This window comes from Hippocampus comes, unplaced genomic scaffold (genome assembly GCF_001891065.2).
Source record: "Hippocampus comes isolate QL1 unplaced genomic scaffold, H_comes_QL1_v1.1 scaffold1, whole genome shotgun sequence".
NCBI lineage: Eukaryota > Metazoa > Chordata > Actinopteri > Syngnathiformes > Syngnathidae > Hippocampus > Hippocampus comes.
Genome location: NW_017805010.1, coordinates 1,320,480 through 1,337,581, shown reverse-complemented (window position 1 = coordinate 1,337,581; position 17,102 = coordinate 1,320,480). Strand labels below are relative to the sequence as shown.

Genomic DNA, 17,102 nt, shown 5'->3' with positions numbered 1-17,102 from the left:
TACATTTCCGTACTCTTGCGGTCACCCTTTTTCTATTCCAGACTGACCCCGGCCCCCCCATCACAGAAGCGAAAGCTTATGCGGCCCTCACAGGAAAAAGTTTGGGGACCGCTGATATAAAATATGTGCTAGTATTGGGGAGGCCCTTTATTTCTGCCGGATGACAGCTTTAAACCAAAATGTGACATTGCACATTTTTGGTTATCGAATCTCAAAACTGACAGGAATTGATTTAGTGCCAAACCGCAGCTGTGCAAATGACTGATGGATCAGCTTCGCAGGCCTGTGCTGGCCATATGTGGCCATGGCGATGTTCTGACTAATAGTGGGACCAAAGCTTGGCATCCTGTCTGACCTTGTTCACCTCGACAGGAGTCTAGTTTGTTTTTCTTCGCATGGTGGAGCAGTTCTGACACCACAAGACAAATGGCAACGCGACCATTGGAAGCTGGGTCATTATTTCATGAAACGGGGCAAATGAGACCGTGTTGTGTACTCAACACAAATAACTTACGATGACTGCATGTCCATTTTTTTATACTCCTTTTCTGGTTCAGTGTCATTGGTAAACTGGAGTCTTTGCCAGTTGAGAAGCCACGAGAAGCGGTGTACATATTGAACTCGTCACCATTCAATCCCACGGAACATTATCGACAAACAACCACACACACTCCCGTATATAAACAATCAATGACCCTGACGTGTATGTTTTGGGAATGAGGGAGGAAGCCTGATATATTGCCAATGTGCTACGATGGCTCAAGGTTGGAACGCCGGTGCGTGGAAGTTGATGTCAGAAGTTGCATCCAACAGGTGAGAGGCCGGTGGAGTGATTTCAGAGTGCTAACAGCAATAGAACAATCAAAGGGAAACGTCTGCCTGTTACTTCCTGGTTCGCTGCCACCCAATCACATCCAAATATAGGCTCGCTTGCACCGGGAGGAGGTTGTCCTTGAGCGCTGTCCCAGTAAGAAAACCAAGTGCAGTGTGAAAACGCCTTCACTGCCTGGTGTCTGCAATAATATTGTAGCGCCCCCCCCCACACCCCCCCCAAAAAAAGAAAGAAAAAAAAAAAGAATAAATCACTGCACTGTAACCCGCATTATTGTTATTCCTCTATAAGCTATTCCTCGTTATTCCAAAATATCAATTTTGAATGAAACAAACAACGCAAATAATACATATACCATGTGCATAAAATAAAATTAAAAAAAAAATAAAAATAAAAAAAAACTAAGTCAATTGAATTCAGATTTGCAAAACAAGCAACTTGTCCTCATCGATTCTATTCTATTCTACTTTCTTCTTTGAGGACATATTTGCTGATTAGCACGTTGGAGTCTGTAAGCGTTTGACATCGAATGAAATTTGTTCCCGTGCCTCATGAGAGCAGCATAAAATACAACTTCCAAGTGCAATCTCCTGTAGCAGAAATAATTTTTGCTGACAGCAGTAATACGATGCAGCTGTGGAGTAAATTACATCACAGGAAGATTAAAAAAAAAAAAAAAGCGCATGGTCTTATCTCAAGTTCATCCAATAGAAATGTACTAAATTGACATTGTTCCTCCCTTCTTACGTATTATTAACGGCGTGTGAAATGGAAAAGTAACTTCAGCCATACTTAGCATGCATGCTTCATTTAACTCGATTAGCCACACGTGTCAAACTGTCCTCCTTTTAGAGGCACTTTAACGCTTAAGCCTGACATTTCCAGTTGGAGATAAAAAATTTAAAAAAAAAAGTAAAAAGTTCAGTAAGATAAACAAGATAAATGTGATTCCCAGCGTATAATTTTGCTCGACACCCTCACTTGTCTGGCTAGTGTAACTTTGGAAATAGTTGGCACTTCAAAGCGGCAGGAGCGGCGGAGAAGGAGAGGAAGGCGGAGGCTATACACACGGCAAGAAGTTCCGTCTTAAAATTCTTGCAGCTGAGAATAAAATCAGATAGGAGGTAAACATGATCCTCTACAGCGAGGAGATCTCCAGCACAATAGCGCAAACTCTTTACCTTGACGGTTTTGGCAGCAACGATATTGGACGGAATCTTCTTAGCCGCATTCGAACTTTTGCTTGGAGGTAGAAAGCTCGGCCCCTGTGAGGATATGATAAGACACAGAATGCTTATCAAAATTGATCATCTGTCAAGCCCGGATGAGAACGACTCCGTCGGATATCTCATATTTTTGCACCTCGAGCCATAAATAAATGAATAAATAAAATAAACGCAAACGATCACAACCAACAGATGAAAGCATGAGGATGTAATAGGACAGTTTGTCCTTTTGGCATCAAGTATTGAGTGTCAGTGCATGTTTACAAGCTAGTGCCGGCTGCGACATCAGCAGTGGTTAAAATTTATTTAGGTGTAGTGACATATGAGCACATTTCAGTTACACTGCCCATCTTCCGCTAGATTCTCACATCAAAAAGCCCAAAGGGCAAAATCAAACGATTACGCTTGCACGACTCAATACAAAAGCTGGACATGAAAAACGGCCTTGAAAATATTGATCGGTTTTGAGTCACCTCTCACAGGGGTATTCATTGAAAGGGGCCATCATCATGCTATTTTAAGCTTTCCACAGTCAACGATATATTGGATGAAATATTACCTTTGGCACAACGGCGATTACATTTCCTCTGAAATACGAGTTATTTTGGTGGCTATTTTTCGAACCTGAAAGTCAAGACGTCTGGTTGACTAAAACCCCACGCGGCTGCCGCTCCCCTTTTCATAACTTCGTCCTAAAGCCTGGCTTGCTGCCTGTACCATCCACGAAAATGAAACATTGTTCTCAAAAGGATGACTCGTGCCACTTTTCCCGAAGAGCCCCAAACCACACACAAATCCGCACGTGCTCCGTAGTCATGCGCTGAAAAAGTTGTTGTCCAACGGGCTGTCGTTTGCCGAAACGGAATTGGTGACATGAATAAAAAATCCGGTGTTATAAAATGAGATGCAAATAATAACTAAATAAATAGTGAAAACGCTGGTGGCCCGCTAGTTGAGTGGTGAGCGCGTCTACATCACAGTGCAGAGGTACCAGGTTTGATTTCTGCTCCGGCCTTCCTGTGTGGAGTTTGCATGTTCTCCCTGGGACTGTGTGGGTTTTCTCCGGGTACTCCGGTTTCCTCCCACATTCGAAAAACATGCATGGCAGGCTGATTGAACACTCTAAATTGTCCCTAGGTGTGAGTGTGAGCGAGGATGGTTGTTCATTTCTGTGTGCCCTGCGATTGGCTGGCAACCGGTTCAGGGTGTCCCCTGCCTACTGCTCGAAGACAGCTGGGATAGGCTCCAGCAACCCCCCGCGACCCTCGTGACGACAAAGCGGTTCAGAAAATGGATGAAATCTCTCAACTTTACCTGAGGAGTCATGTTGTGGTCACACAGGAAGCTCTGGTATTTGAGCGGGATATGAACGGTCTCCTTCGGTCGGAGGTAAACCTTTGGCCCTGGAGCTCCTTCCTCCACGTGAAACATGTCCTCCTCCAACGAAGTGGGTGTTTTGGTCAGTTCTTTAAAGTACTGCCACTCTTTTGTGTTGGTGATGACACTGGATGGAGAGTAGATCACGCACAAGTGACATTACAAACATGCTCTTTTGTTTCACTGAGGAACCGACATCCATAAAATAGACGCCATAGCAAATACTGTGCCCAGGGAACAACTTTTTTTTTCCCTGTGATAAAGTGGAATCTGGTGTTAACGGACCAGGAATTAACGGACCCCAACGTGAAAAAATTTCTAACTGTTGGAAGAACAAATCTCAGAAAATAATAATAAAGAAACGTCAAGGAGCAATAGCTTATAAGAAGTCAGATGCAAAGATGGATGAGTCGCACTTAGACTCGGTAAACCTGATGCTTGGGCTAATGCCATCATGAATCATCCGTGGCGCTCTCCAGCATTTGTTGATCAATGTGATGTATGTTAATCCAAAACTCGGGCATGAGCTGAATCCCGAATGGGCGATTTAGTGTGTACAGATTAACAATAACGCAAAGGAAAATAAACAAAGCAAGATACAAAGCTCGGGTGATCCAGGAATCAGGGGCTACATAATGGCTGCAATACGGGGGACTATATTAAACAGTACTCAGCATTTCATCAGCATTATTCTTGCGCTGCCCCCATGGTGAACTGGATGTGATTCTCGTTAAACGGCTCTTTGTTTCCAGAACGACATTTAGCAAACTGCATGATGTAATCTGCACAAGCAAACTTGTCATCAAATGCAAGTGTGAAGCCCATTCAGTCATATTTGAAAATAACACAAAGTGGAAGTCTGCCTTTTAATGTATTGGCGTACAAATAGGTTTTCTTTGTTGTTTTTTTGGGGTTTTTTTTTTTGTTTTTTGTTTTTTAATTGGACTTCCTGTTCGGGGTTTTAGTCGTTAAAACAGAAGCGGGCGGCCACAAGCATGCCCCTGCAGTACTTTTAATGATTATTATTATTTTTTTTTTTGGTGAGGCTTTGCAAAGCTCTTTGGGTGGTCACTGTTTGATGCAGATACATTGATATATAGTGCACTCCATTATCATTTTAATCAAACAGGATTTTAATTTTAAACATGTTTTTAATCCGACATTCTGACGTATTTTTGACTCCGCTATCAGCCAGGACATAGTCATGGGCGAAGAGCCAACCATAATTTTCACACTGTACAGTCGACGGGCAACACACTGTATTTTTCACTGACAAATTGGTGGAATTTTAAATGGAAGCTTAATTTACGGCAGCAGATGATGACCCAAAAAATTATTGAGGTGAATTTTGTGTCTCTGTCGTGGTAATAATGAGGAACGTTAAAGGGCAGCGGCCATCCTTTTTTTTTTTTTTTTTTTTTGGGACACTCGAGTGGTATACTCTTTCTACCCTCATCTGCAAACTACATTTTGTATTTTATCGTAATTTGTATCATGATGCTATTTTACAGACCTGTGCAGAAGTGATATTTTGTTTTTTCAGTTCTACAGGACATTTAGTCTGTTGACAAAGGCTACTCTTGAATCACAAAAAAAAAAAGTTTTTTTTTGTTTCACTTTTTCACAATTGAAAGAGTGTGTGCAACTTGGAATCTAAAGTACAATATTTCCTTTCCTTCGCCACCAATGGGGAACACATCCACAAAGTGTGAACATGTTTTCATTTCAGGGCAAAGCTTTTTACACTGTCAGTGTACCGGGAGTTCACACTCCAACCACATACTACACGGGGAACACATGCTCACAGTCGGTGTGCTGCATTTGGGACACAAAGTTGGCCGCATTTTCTCCGTCAGCGAAAAAAACCCACAAATGTAAATGATGGAACCTCACCTGAGCTCAGGATCATTGCTGTGGATGGTGACTGTCTGAGGAGTGTTGAAAGGGTTTTTTAGCGCAAATTCCATGTACTCAGCAGAGCCGAGGCTGGCAAAGAGTTGATGAGGGGTGGTGATGGCGTGGCAAAGCATGTTGCTGATGCCCTCAGCCTTGTTCAGATCTTGAAAGAAGGGGGCCCGCGAAAGTTCTTTGGTCAAAGGAACTTCGTTAGCCCCATCCTAAAACCAAAACAGGAATTATAAAAGCAGAACAAAAATAAAAATGACATTAAAATTATTCTTCTATAGATAAGTATTACCTGTCAGTTCAACATCAAATGATAAGACTAAGTTCATTGTTTTGAAAAAAAAAAAAAGGCTATTGTTAATTTTTCATTTCTGTTTGGATCAACTGTAGATTCCTCATAGCCAGAACTTTACCCGACAGGCAGTACTGTGCTGTACTATATGTAAATAATGTTACAAGCGATGAATTGTAATGTATTGGCACTCTAAATCGGGAGTGAATTTCGAACATTTTCTTTTTGGAAACCTAAACAAGAAATGAATTTAGATTCATCACTTGGAGTGACTATATTAAATCAGTAAATACGAAAAAAAATAACAATTGTCTTCTTGAATAAAACCAATTGGCGTATTTGGCGTAATGATCTAAAATATTATGCTTTTTAGTGAAGCTGAAGCTAACTAGCTCAGCAAAAGTTATTATTTTGCAAGTAATTAGCACCGAGGGCCGTGTGAAATAAAAACCGCCGGCCGTAACACAGGAAGCGCAATGTACAAAACCTGAGAGAGTGAGACACAATACTGGCAAAATGACATTTAGCATGTGCACCCGCGGGTGAAAGAACAAGCTGTACCTACAGACGGAGGAACAATTAAAAGCGACTTGTACAATCGCTGAAGCACAGGAGCTTGAAGGGCGTGCCACCGTGACAATGGTAAAAAAAAAAAAAAAAAAAAATGGCAGGCTCCCCGGCACATGCCCCACATCTACATGAAACCTCCTTTGTGAGTATTTGTTAGACCGAAGCAAAGCTCTTTCTTTACCACCTGACTATTTAAGTGACACAAAACACAAGTCTTCCATGATGGAGCAGTAAGCTCCAACTGACTTTAGGCACACTCTTGAAATGCGGCGTGACCTCACCGTGACACGAGTCGTTTGACAAGCTTCCTTTTGGTGCACGGCGGCCATACACTCCAGCTTGCGATGGCCACTGTCGGGCTTGTTTTTTCCCCCTGACAAGATGGTGGCATTGTTGAGCCTAGCGCTGTACGCCAGCCCGTGTTTCTCTTGTACCTGCAGTCTCTGCGCCTGTGCGGTGTTCTTCGCTACGAAGGAGAAACCATATGCAAGCATGAAGTATATTGACTGAAGAGAATACATTCTAATCACTTTGTTGTTCCCACCATATGTTTGAAAAAGCTCGCCAAATGTCCAGGGGAGAGAGGCGCAAACAAATCGGAAAGTATTTTTGGAGCGCAAAAAAACCCAACAGCTTGTGCACAGGCATGAGTCGAGTCAAACAACTGGCATGACTACAACTGGGCCGGAGCCCCTCCTGGTGGCACTATATCCACACCCTCCTCAGCTCCTTTCCGAAAAAGCGCCAAACCCCAACCAAACCATGCTTCCACTTTAAGAGGAACTGCCTAATTATTGGCAGGATTCATGCAAATCATCCATGTTGCTGATAGAAATAAATAAAAAACTCTGACAAGAGCATTTCCCCTAATCCTGCACTTTCCACAACACTCCAACATGGCCAAAGTTGAAACGGGGGACGACTCAAATCATTGCCACTTCGCATTGCATCTTTTTAGCTTCAGTACGTAGAAAAAGTGTGAAGCTAGAAGAAAAAAAAAAAAAAGTGAACTGGGGGTTTAGCCAAAGTATGGCAGCTCCTCATATTTAAGAAAAGATTCAAATCCAGCAAATTTCAACCGCTTATACTGTTCAGGATTGTGGGGAAGCTGGATTCTATCCTCGCTGACTTGTGGGGGGGGGAAAAGCGGACACACCTTGGATTGGTTGGCAGTTCATTACAGGGCACATACACACTCACCTGGTAAAAGCTGGCAATGAACACAAAAAAGGAGCGGCAGAAACAAGGTGTGATTCATGGAGAACAGAGGCTGTGAAAAAAATCCAGAGACGTGGACATGAATCTCATTTAAACCCGTGAATAAGATCAAGCGCACCTTTTTTTTTGGAAAATGCATGAAATAGTATTTGCCCCCTTTGTGATTTCTGTGTTCTTTGCACAAAAAGGTTTCAGTCCATCTAACCAATTCTAATACCATGCAGAGACAACCCAAGGAAATACCAAATGCAGTTTCGAAACGCTAATTTAATTTATCAAGGCACAAAATTGCCCCCTGAACCTAATAATGGGTTGTGCCAACCTTGGCAGCAATAACTGAAATCAAGCGTTTGCGATAATTAGTGATGAGTCTTTCACATCCCTTGTGGAGGACTTTTGGCCCACTTTTCCGAATAGCTTCAACTCCGCCATGTTGGAGTGTTTTCGAGCATGAACTGCCCGTTTAAGGTCACACCACAGCATCTCAATTGGATTCAAATCTGGACAAATCCAGCATTCTAAAACGTTGTATTTGCAGACTTACACTGCCGATCTGATGAAATCCCAAAAATATTTCGGTTCAATTTCTCCGTGCTGCCACGCAAGCTGGTTGGGCACCCTGCTTTATTGGACTCATGAATACTGGCCAAGGGGTGATTGGTAAAGAAGAGAGAGAAAAAAAAAGATTGTGACCATTTAAATATATTGAAACACATTTTTGGAAGTCTCTTTTATTGTTGTATTATTGTATGCGTGCATCCAAGTTCAATTTGATGTCACACGTTCTCTGAGCATGTGACTTCCAACACGCTCTGAAACGGTGTACATGAAAAAGTGCTAAAGGGCAGTTTCAACAGGGAATGCTCACAGATTTTGGGTTTGCTCCACCCAGAGTTGTGCACCTTTTCTCCTTCTTACGTCCATGAGACAATATAGCCCGAAGAGCAGGAATCAGTTCCACACTGGCTGCATTAAAGTTAGCTGTGTGTGCCGCTACAGTCAGTGAGCTAGGTTCAAATCCCGGAGGGAGTAAAACTGTCTGAGACTAATTGGCCACAATCCAGACAAACAGCAGCAAAGAAAAGTTAGCAAGGAGTTGGAGAGAAAGCTTTGAGCAAGATTTATTCCATGCGGTACAAACATGTCTGAGTCGATAAGAAACTGACACCGCTCTAAAGATAAGGTGTCCACGACACTATATGGAACACAATCTAGAATAAGATAGTTACATATACCTGTACCGCATTTTCCGGATTATAAATCACATTTTTTTTCATAGTTTGGCCAGGGGTGCGATTTATATTCTGGAGCGATTTATGTGTGAAATTATTCAGAGATTATTATATCATTTTACATGTTATTTTCATATCCAACCACAAGAGGGCACTATAGGCTTGTGTTGATAAGTCGACACTAATGATTTGGTAAACTTGTGAGCATGTTCTCTATGCTATAGTTAACTGAAGAAGCCTTAATATGTTACGTGAACATCTCAGTTCGTTGTTTATGTGTCATGTAACGTGAGCATATCATACACTCAGCCTGTTGTTGTCTATTTTATTATTTATTTTAAATTGCCTTTCAAGATGACAAGTCTATTCTTGGTGTTGGATTTTCATCAAATAAATTTCCCTCCAAAAATAGGCCTTATACTCCAGTGCGACTTATATACGTTTTTTCTTCTGCGATTTATACTCCATATCGATTTATAATCCGGAAAATACGGTACAGTATTGTCAATCATTGACCATAAAATACGTCGTTTTAAATAAGTGTCCCGGGGAAAAGGTGACGAGATATAATTATTATCAGAGGTAGGTAGAGTAGTCCCAAAATGTATTCAAGCTTCATCATTGTTACTTTAGAATAATAGAACTGAGGTAAAGGCACTCACACCAGCATGTACACTTGGAGCTGCAATGTACAGTAAAGCCAGACTGAAAGTCCGTCACTTGTCAACATGCCACTGAACTGAGCAAACGTGAGAACTCAGCCTAGACAAATTGCGCTGTCATGGACGTCATTGCTCAGTTTCATTTGTATTTGTAGATGGCACCGCAAGAGTGGCGGCCTTTACAGCAGCTCCTATACTCCTTTATTCTTCGACTTTCTTCCTTTCATAACTTTGCTGCTAAAAATTGGGAATTTCTCCATTGTGAGACGAATAAAGGTTTTCTTATTCTTATCCTATGAAAAGAATGCACACTTTCAGTGTAGAATTTTCAACATGTCACTGCAAGCGGCCCTGCATGAGAGCTAAAAATAGAAACATAAATAACATATCACGAACATTTGTGTCGCTTTGTGAAGCCTCCAGCTATTTCATACCTGGCATGTGTATTTTAAATCATATGGTTCTAACGTCATGTGTCTGTTCAGAAAAAAAAAAGACTCACAGAATATGGAGTTAGATAAATACCCTACTCGTGCTTTTTACAGATCAGAAACATGAACTTTTTATCCGCAGCTCATCGTCAAAGAAGCAAAGATTTAAAGCATGTCCAAAATTGAACGACTTTGTGTTTTCAAGCATAATTTGGACTTTGAGCCAGTGAGTGCCTTTGGTTGGAATCTAAATTTAACATGCCCTAAATGCTCTTTGTGTATTTAATAAGCAGTATAGTATAGAGAAGCTCATACTACCAGAGACAAATTCCTTATGTGTTTTGACATACTATTATCTAAATTATTGGAATGTAAAATATCTATTGAAATTTAGTTCCCTTTTTTTTTCTTTCCACTTTTGGGGACCTTGCAGACGAGACATCCTTCTTTAATTTCTCAACAAAATAATGTATGCATCTTCAGAGAAACATTTTGTCAAAAGCAGCAATTGCCGGGGCATCATTTTATGCTAATCCATACTTGCGACTGTTAGGCCTTCGCTGAAGTCTCAGCCCCGCTAAGTGCCTTTAAAGTTTGTGTGAGTGTTCATTTTCGACTTTCCGCTGCACACTTAGCATCATCACACGCTACATCCTTGACTAGCCATTGCTTGTTTAAGTGAGAGGAAAAAGTGGTTTCCTCGCCGTGTGCATTTGCTTGGGCTCGACATACACACACCGTCGCATACGCACTCCGATGCCCGCGCGCATGCATGCACACACGCGTACACGCAAGCACACACACACACATAGCAAGCTTGTGGCTCACCACCCGAGAAGCTTCTGCAGGCTCAATTAGGCTGAAAATGCAGTGGGTCAGTGGTGCAGCCAACAGCCACAATGTGGAATTGATCCGGTTGGCTTGATCAAGGCAGCCAGTAGTCCGGCAGTGAAAGACACTGATTGCTAATTGCTAAGATACACCCACACGAAGGCACTTCGATATATGTTGAAAGGTAAAGCGGATGCGCCCGAGCATCAACACAAACTGTCGGCTGCGGTTGAAAGTGCTCACTTACCATTAAATTGGAGAATATTCCTGGTGGACAAGCTCCCCCCCGCGAAGCTGCCAGTGACTTCACGGGGGATGATGATGTAAGAATGAGACTGCATGCGGTCCACCGTCCTTCTCCTACTCAGATCTGCTTGGGACCCTTTAAAGACGGGAGACCATTTCAAGTTGGATATTCAAAGTCGTGTCGTTTCATACCTCAAAGAGCGACTCAACATGAGAAGGTCGAAGAGAAGTTTAAACAGACTTTTTATTTCATTCGAAAGGGCAAATGTTCATCTAGCAGTCATTGAGCACTGACCCCAAACGCTCGAACAAAATTAGCCTGGAAGACTGAGGGCATGCAATAGCAAATCAAACGTGTCTTAATAAAATAGAGTCAATTGAAAGTGAAACCCTTTTTTGAAGGCCATAAATGGATTTTCTTTTTCTTAAGCTACAATCGGTGTGTCACCTTTGCTGAAAAGCGGGGGGAAATAACAGTTAAGCTTTTGAGTGTAACAATGACACACATACCCGTCTGCTTTTGACAAATTCGAGTACAAACAGATATGAACAAAATCTTACAAAAACAGCAGTACGATTGGCATGTAGGCTCCTCCGTGTATATAAAAAGGGCATTCGAATGTCCCTTCCAAAATTAAAATTGCTGGTCCTCCCAAGGATCAAATGATGAAATACATCACAACAGATAACAAACAACACAACAAGCATACCGTATTTTCCACACTATAAGGCGCCCCTAAAAGCATTAAATTTTCCCAAAAGCCGACATTGCGCCCTTATAGTCCGATGCGCCTTATATAGGGAGTTACATGCTCTTTATAGTCCCCTTTGAGTTGTTTCCCTGTTAGTGTTCCTATGGCATCTGGTGATTATTCGCAGGAACCAATTGTACCCTAAAAGGGTTCTGCCCGACACTCAAACAGACACCGACCTTGTGAGTCCTGCGCAACCATTATGACAAGAAGATAATACCAAAAGGATAGTTAACGACTGACTAAACGAAGGAAGGAAACAAGCAAGACTTCTAAGGAAATGTAGCCCTTTGTGGATGTGAGCCCACAAGGTTTGTATGCCTTTTTGTTGAATCAATTGCCTTCAGAACATTTGTCCTTGATTTGTTTTGTAATGGCATTTGTAGTTTTATGTTTCATGTCCGTGTTTGCGACCAGTTCTGCATGGCTTTGCTCAAAAAAATAAAGCTGTATTATATTCCCTCGATCTTAGCGCCATCTAGTAGAGGCATAGCGCAACCGCAGCCATTATTGTAATTTTTATTCTATGCGCCTTATAATGCAGCCCTACATATGAAAACAGTTTTGAAATAGTTCATTCATTGAGGGTGCACCTTATAATCCGAAGCGCCTTATAGTGCAGAAAATACGGTAATTGAAAATGCAAAGATATTGTTTGCCTTCTTAACTTGACATGGAATAGCTTGTTATTCCGTCAGTGACTCAAGTGGACAAATGCAGGACACAAAATGGTTCCCATACTTTGAAATGCTGTGGCAGTGCAAATTTGGTTGATGACTGAAATTATTTTTTTGTTTGTTTGTTTGTTTCAAGTGAAAACTATTTTTTCATCAGCTAGCTTTATTTACGGGATCCTTTCCATTTAGTCAAAATGAACACACTGAAGGAACAATCTTGGCTGACAACACCCAAGGCTGGATCGATACCATGGTGACAAGCCTGGCGGGGTTACAGTAATTGGCATCTTTGACTGACAAGAGAAGTCGAAATGGAGAGAGCTGATAACATGACGACTCTCATTCTGATTGATGGTTAATAACCTCCGAGTACCATTTCCACAGCAGAGCAAAGCCCGGATGTTTGAGATGAACTGGATCTTGCCTCCACGAGGTAGCATCATCACGGATTATTTTTGGAAAATACATTTAAATTTTAAAAATATCTCAAACATCATCAGTCCTTCAGACCTTTATCCTGAACCTGAGGACATTTTTAAGACATAAAAATATAAGTTTAGACTCCAGGGTGATCAGTGAGTAAATGAGTCATAAGTTCATCTTGCACCATCAGAAGTTCTTTACCCCAAGATCATATCATGCGGGGGGGATCATTTATAAACAGAACTTTGACATAAAACACCGTATTTAGATCGGAGGTGCGTCAGAAAAAAATTGCAGGACTTCTCTCACAACAGCTATATTTCAAAGCCAAACGATACATTTCCCCCTTCACTCTGCGCCAGCGGGTCTTCAAAGAGTTCCTGCCGCCTTTGCTTCATTTAGCGCATTAGATGAGGCAGGATAATTTGTGGCCGCTTCACCATGACAACGAGCCTGCTCACAATGCTCTGAGCATCCCGCTGAGCTGCCAGGTCATCAAGGGCAAGTGTTTTATATTTATATACTTTTAGTCTTTTGTGACGCCAGTCCTGGAACTTTTCTGACGCGCCAAGGGAAACGTTTGGAGTCAGTATACCTGAGGAAAGATCTAATTGCGTTTAAAGCCCTGTTATACGCAGGGCCACTTATTCACAATGCCTCAATTAAATTCTTCACTTTGATGTGTCAAAACAAACCCAAGGGAGCCGCTTAATTGACAGAGAAGTTGCTTTAACGTTTTGCAAAGAGGTTCCACATACCACTTCAAGGACGCTTCCATCTAAAATACGGTGGCTGTGTCGGTTAAGAGGCTTCGCCACCTCGAACTCGTGGCTAAGTGGGGATGTAGGAGTTGTTGGAAGGGGCATCAAAAGCATCCTCCAAATGTTTTAGAGGCAGACTCTCACAACAAACTGATAATGGGCAACATCTAAATGAATAATAGGAGCCTGGGGTTGCCATGAACACAGACGAGAGTTCTGTAGATTAATGGCCGAGGTGCCTGCCGTCTCAAAGCATCTCCTTCATCATCCATCAGCCTTTACAGCCTTCCCACTCTGCACAATGTAATTGTTTGGAGTTCTATTTCCCCAAATACTTCTGTGAGGGCATAACTTCTGCTTAAACATCTCCAATCCATAATAAAACCATCAAGACGGACGCCTCGGCGACTCATTATAGGCCTTTCGGTTAATTCCTTTTGTGCATACGATTGTTTGGGTGATGAATGGAACTATGCAGGAAAGCCTGCAAGGATGCAAAATGAAGAACATCAAGCACTATTTGCACACAATAAAACAAATGGCTTAATAATGAACCCAATTATAATCCTCCAATTTAATCTTTTAAGCGTTCTAATTAACCATCAATCAACATCGAAGATTTAATCGTCACAACCACTAATGCCTAATCAAATACTCATCGAGTTGACATGGATTTCTACATCTGGGGTCACACAAATTCCTGAATCCCCCCCTACCCTCATTAAACCATGCACTCAGTCCAAGCCCGCAGTTTGGAGCATCAAGGTGTGGCCCAATGATGCTGCCTCCGTGCTTCAACACTGCCAGTGCAGAAATTGATCAATGTTCAGCGAAGCAGCTGCTCAGGAAGGAGAAGTGAACCTGGAGGAATATGTTTAATCAGTCCTGGGCTTCATCTTAAAATGTGCAAATGCTGTCTGTCTCCATCACCATGTACCCAAACCTGAAGCCCTGGCTGAATGCAGACGTGAGAGCACTGCTGAATGCTTGGGATGCTGCCCTCACAGACAATTGACTGTGGGCATCAGAAGGGCTAAATACTCCTCTGCTCAAAAAATCCAGGGCCACTTCCCCTCCATTGACCCTTAGAGCATGTGCAAACGCATTGAGTGCATCACAAACTACAACACCAAGGATGAACAAAGCTCAAAAGCCCAAATGCCCTCAACCAGTCCCTCGTCCCGCGTTGAGGACTTCAACAACAACACCATCTTCGTCAGACTCACGCCACCCCCTGGTGATCTCCCAGCAGATGTCAGGAAAACCCTTCAAAGGATTAACCCCTGCAACGCTTCCGGTCCAGAATATATCCCAGCGGGTCTCCTGAAGGATTGTGCCCGCAAGCTACACCGAGGTATAAACAGACATTTTGAACACCTGCCTATAGACTGCCTCCATCACCCCCATCGTACCCAAGACCTGCACAGTGATAGGTCTGAGTGAGAGCCAAGAGCTCATATGCTAGTAGTCATGAAGTGCTTTGAGAATTGATCATGGCACAGATGAAAAACTCATTCAGCGACAGTGTGGACTCTCACCAGTATACCTCCAGGATGAACTGACCATGGCATCTCATCAGTGCATCAGTCCACACAGCCCTCAACCACCTGGAAAGCAGGCATTCCTGCCTCCGCCTGGTCTTCCTGGATTTCACCTCTGCCTTCACCCCCATCATCCCACAGAACCTGCTGCAACAGATGAACATTCTCGAGTTGAGTCCACTGGGTAGCTGGGTCCTGGACTTTCTGACCAACAGTCTTGCAGGATCCACATCATCATCTCCTCCATTATCCTTAGCCCTGGATTCCCCCAGGGCTGTGTACTGAGTCCCCTCCTGTTCACACAACTGACCCATGACTGCTCTGTGAAATTCCAGAGCTGTCATGGAGTGAAATTTGCGGGTAACACAGCTTTAGCAGGGCACATCATGAACAACAATGACTCCGAGTACAGAGAGGAGGTTGAACATCTGGTCCAAAGTGAACCAAGGCTAAATTTAGCTCCTTTCTAACATTTCAAGATCTTTGTCTCTTAATCAAGATGTACGGTATCACTTCAATAATTCTGCCAGTTATCAAGGGATTCGGTGGTATTTTGTGGCATCTTTGGGGTGTTACAGAAAACTCACGAAAATAGACTAATAGATATATTGTTGACGGCTTTCTTCCAATATCAATTCTTGTTTAGTACTTGTATTGTGATTTTCTTTGTTGCCAAAGTAGTGGAATATCATATCAGTTCCTCCAGTGACTATTAGCACCCCGAAATAGTATTTGTGCTGTGGAGAAAACACCCGAGTAATGCTGTTCCTCCTCCACGTGGAAAAGAGTAATGGGAACAAAATAGCAGGGGGCTGAACACTATCACATTTATTGATATTTTCACACTGTTGGATGACAATAATCGCATTGGGCGGCATCTCGCCGACCCACTCCACTTTGCAGTGCTGGCAGTTCTTCAGGTGAAGGCCACAACCAACCAGCAATTTACTGGCCCGAGAACAAATGGGAGCAAGCACCGAGGGACTTTCAAAGTAGTCTGAAATAATCAATTTTTCCTGATTCCTGATTCCAGGCCACTGACCTTTCGGAATAAGCAGATTCTCCCCATCACCTCGGGGCTAAAAGCAAGGTTGATGGAGTAAGGCCTTTAGACCAAAGAAACCGCTTTTAATAAGTACGACATCCTGTATGATCAGCCGTTCGGGAAGTCCCAACCTAATTGTTAGGTAAATTCCAGTTATAATTTGTTTAACTGATGGCACCTTTCAGCGAGAGTCTCAGTGCTCTCAGCAGCTGCAGCATTCTCTCCAGGGCTTATCAGGCTGCTGCAGATATGTGATGTTTGGAGAAAGTCGCCTTTTCTACTCTGGAGAAAGAGATATGTACTTTCTCTTTGCTATGTGTGCGTGTGACCGTATTCTTCCTGGTCTCCTGGCAGAGCAAGAGAAAGGCTATAAGATGCGTTTCGAAAGCTAAATAAACTGATTTAACACGACAGAATTCTTGGTTACAGTGGCACAATGCCACATATAGCTAGCAGTTCGTAGTCCCGGGTTCAAATCTCAACTTTTTCGCACGTACGCTCTCCCTATACCAGGGGTGTCAAAGTCAAATGGACGGAGGGCCAGACAAAAATTTTTGCTGCAAGCCGAGGGCCGGACTGATCGAATGTTCATTGAAAATTTTAAAAATAACCACATATTGTTTATTGAACCAAATTTAATTGACTGAAAACCTAACAAATACATTCCAATACGGTCAGATAAATAAAGCAACATTTTTTTATGGCTATGTCAGTAAACTTTAATTTTCAACAGGCACAAAAAAATTTCCTTTGTATAAAACTACCCATAACATGAATGAAAGAAGCCGATATTATTCAAGGCACTATCAATAGTCCATATTTTCTCTTTTAGCAAAAGTAGGCTAAATTTACTTAAAAGAAAAACAAATAATAGTGCAGTAATTTTCGATCATTTACTCGAATAAAATATTTTTAAAACATAATTGGATTGAAATACAATAAAATAAAGTGCAAAAATGTATAAACCAAAAACAACACTTTCTTCAAGAAGTAACAAGCAGCGAAAGCAAATATTATACTTTAATTTTTAAACTTGAACTGAGTAAAAACTCTTAGTATGTGATTGCACAGTATATTATAA

At 42.1% G+C, this 17,102-nt stretch overlaps 1 protein-coding gene across 2 annotated transcripts in view; it reads right to left on the bottom strand.

The window, feature by feature from the left end:
* The window catches only part of nphp4 (nephronophthisis 4), a 124,089-nt gene that overhangs the window by 14,746 nt on the left and 92,241 nt on the right, over positions 1-17,102 (bottom strand). For both annotated transcript variants that reach the window (XM_019863074.1, XM_019863072.1), the window contains exons 18-22: positions 10,824-10,958; positions 6,484-6,668; positions 5,329-5,552; positions 3,373-3,562; positions 2,014-2,097 (exon numbers count right to left, since the gene is read on the bottom strand). In XM_019863074.1, coding sequence (XP_019718633.1) covers positions 2,014-2,097; positions 3,373-3,562; positions 5,329-5,552; positions 6,484-6,668; positions 10,824-10,958 — 818 coding nt within the window. The remainder of the gene's footprint in view (positions 1-2,013; positions 2,098-3,372; positions 3,563-5,328; positions 5,553-6,483; positions 6,669-10,823; positions 10,959-17,102) is intronic.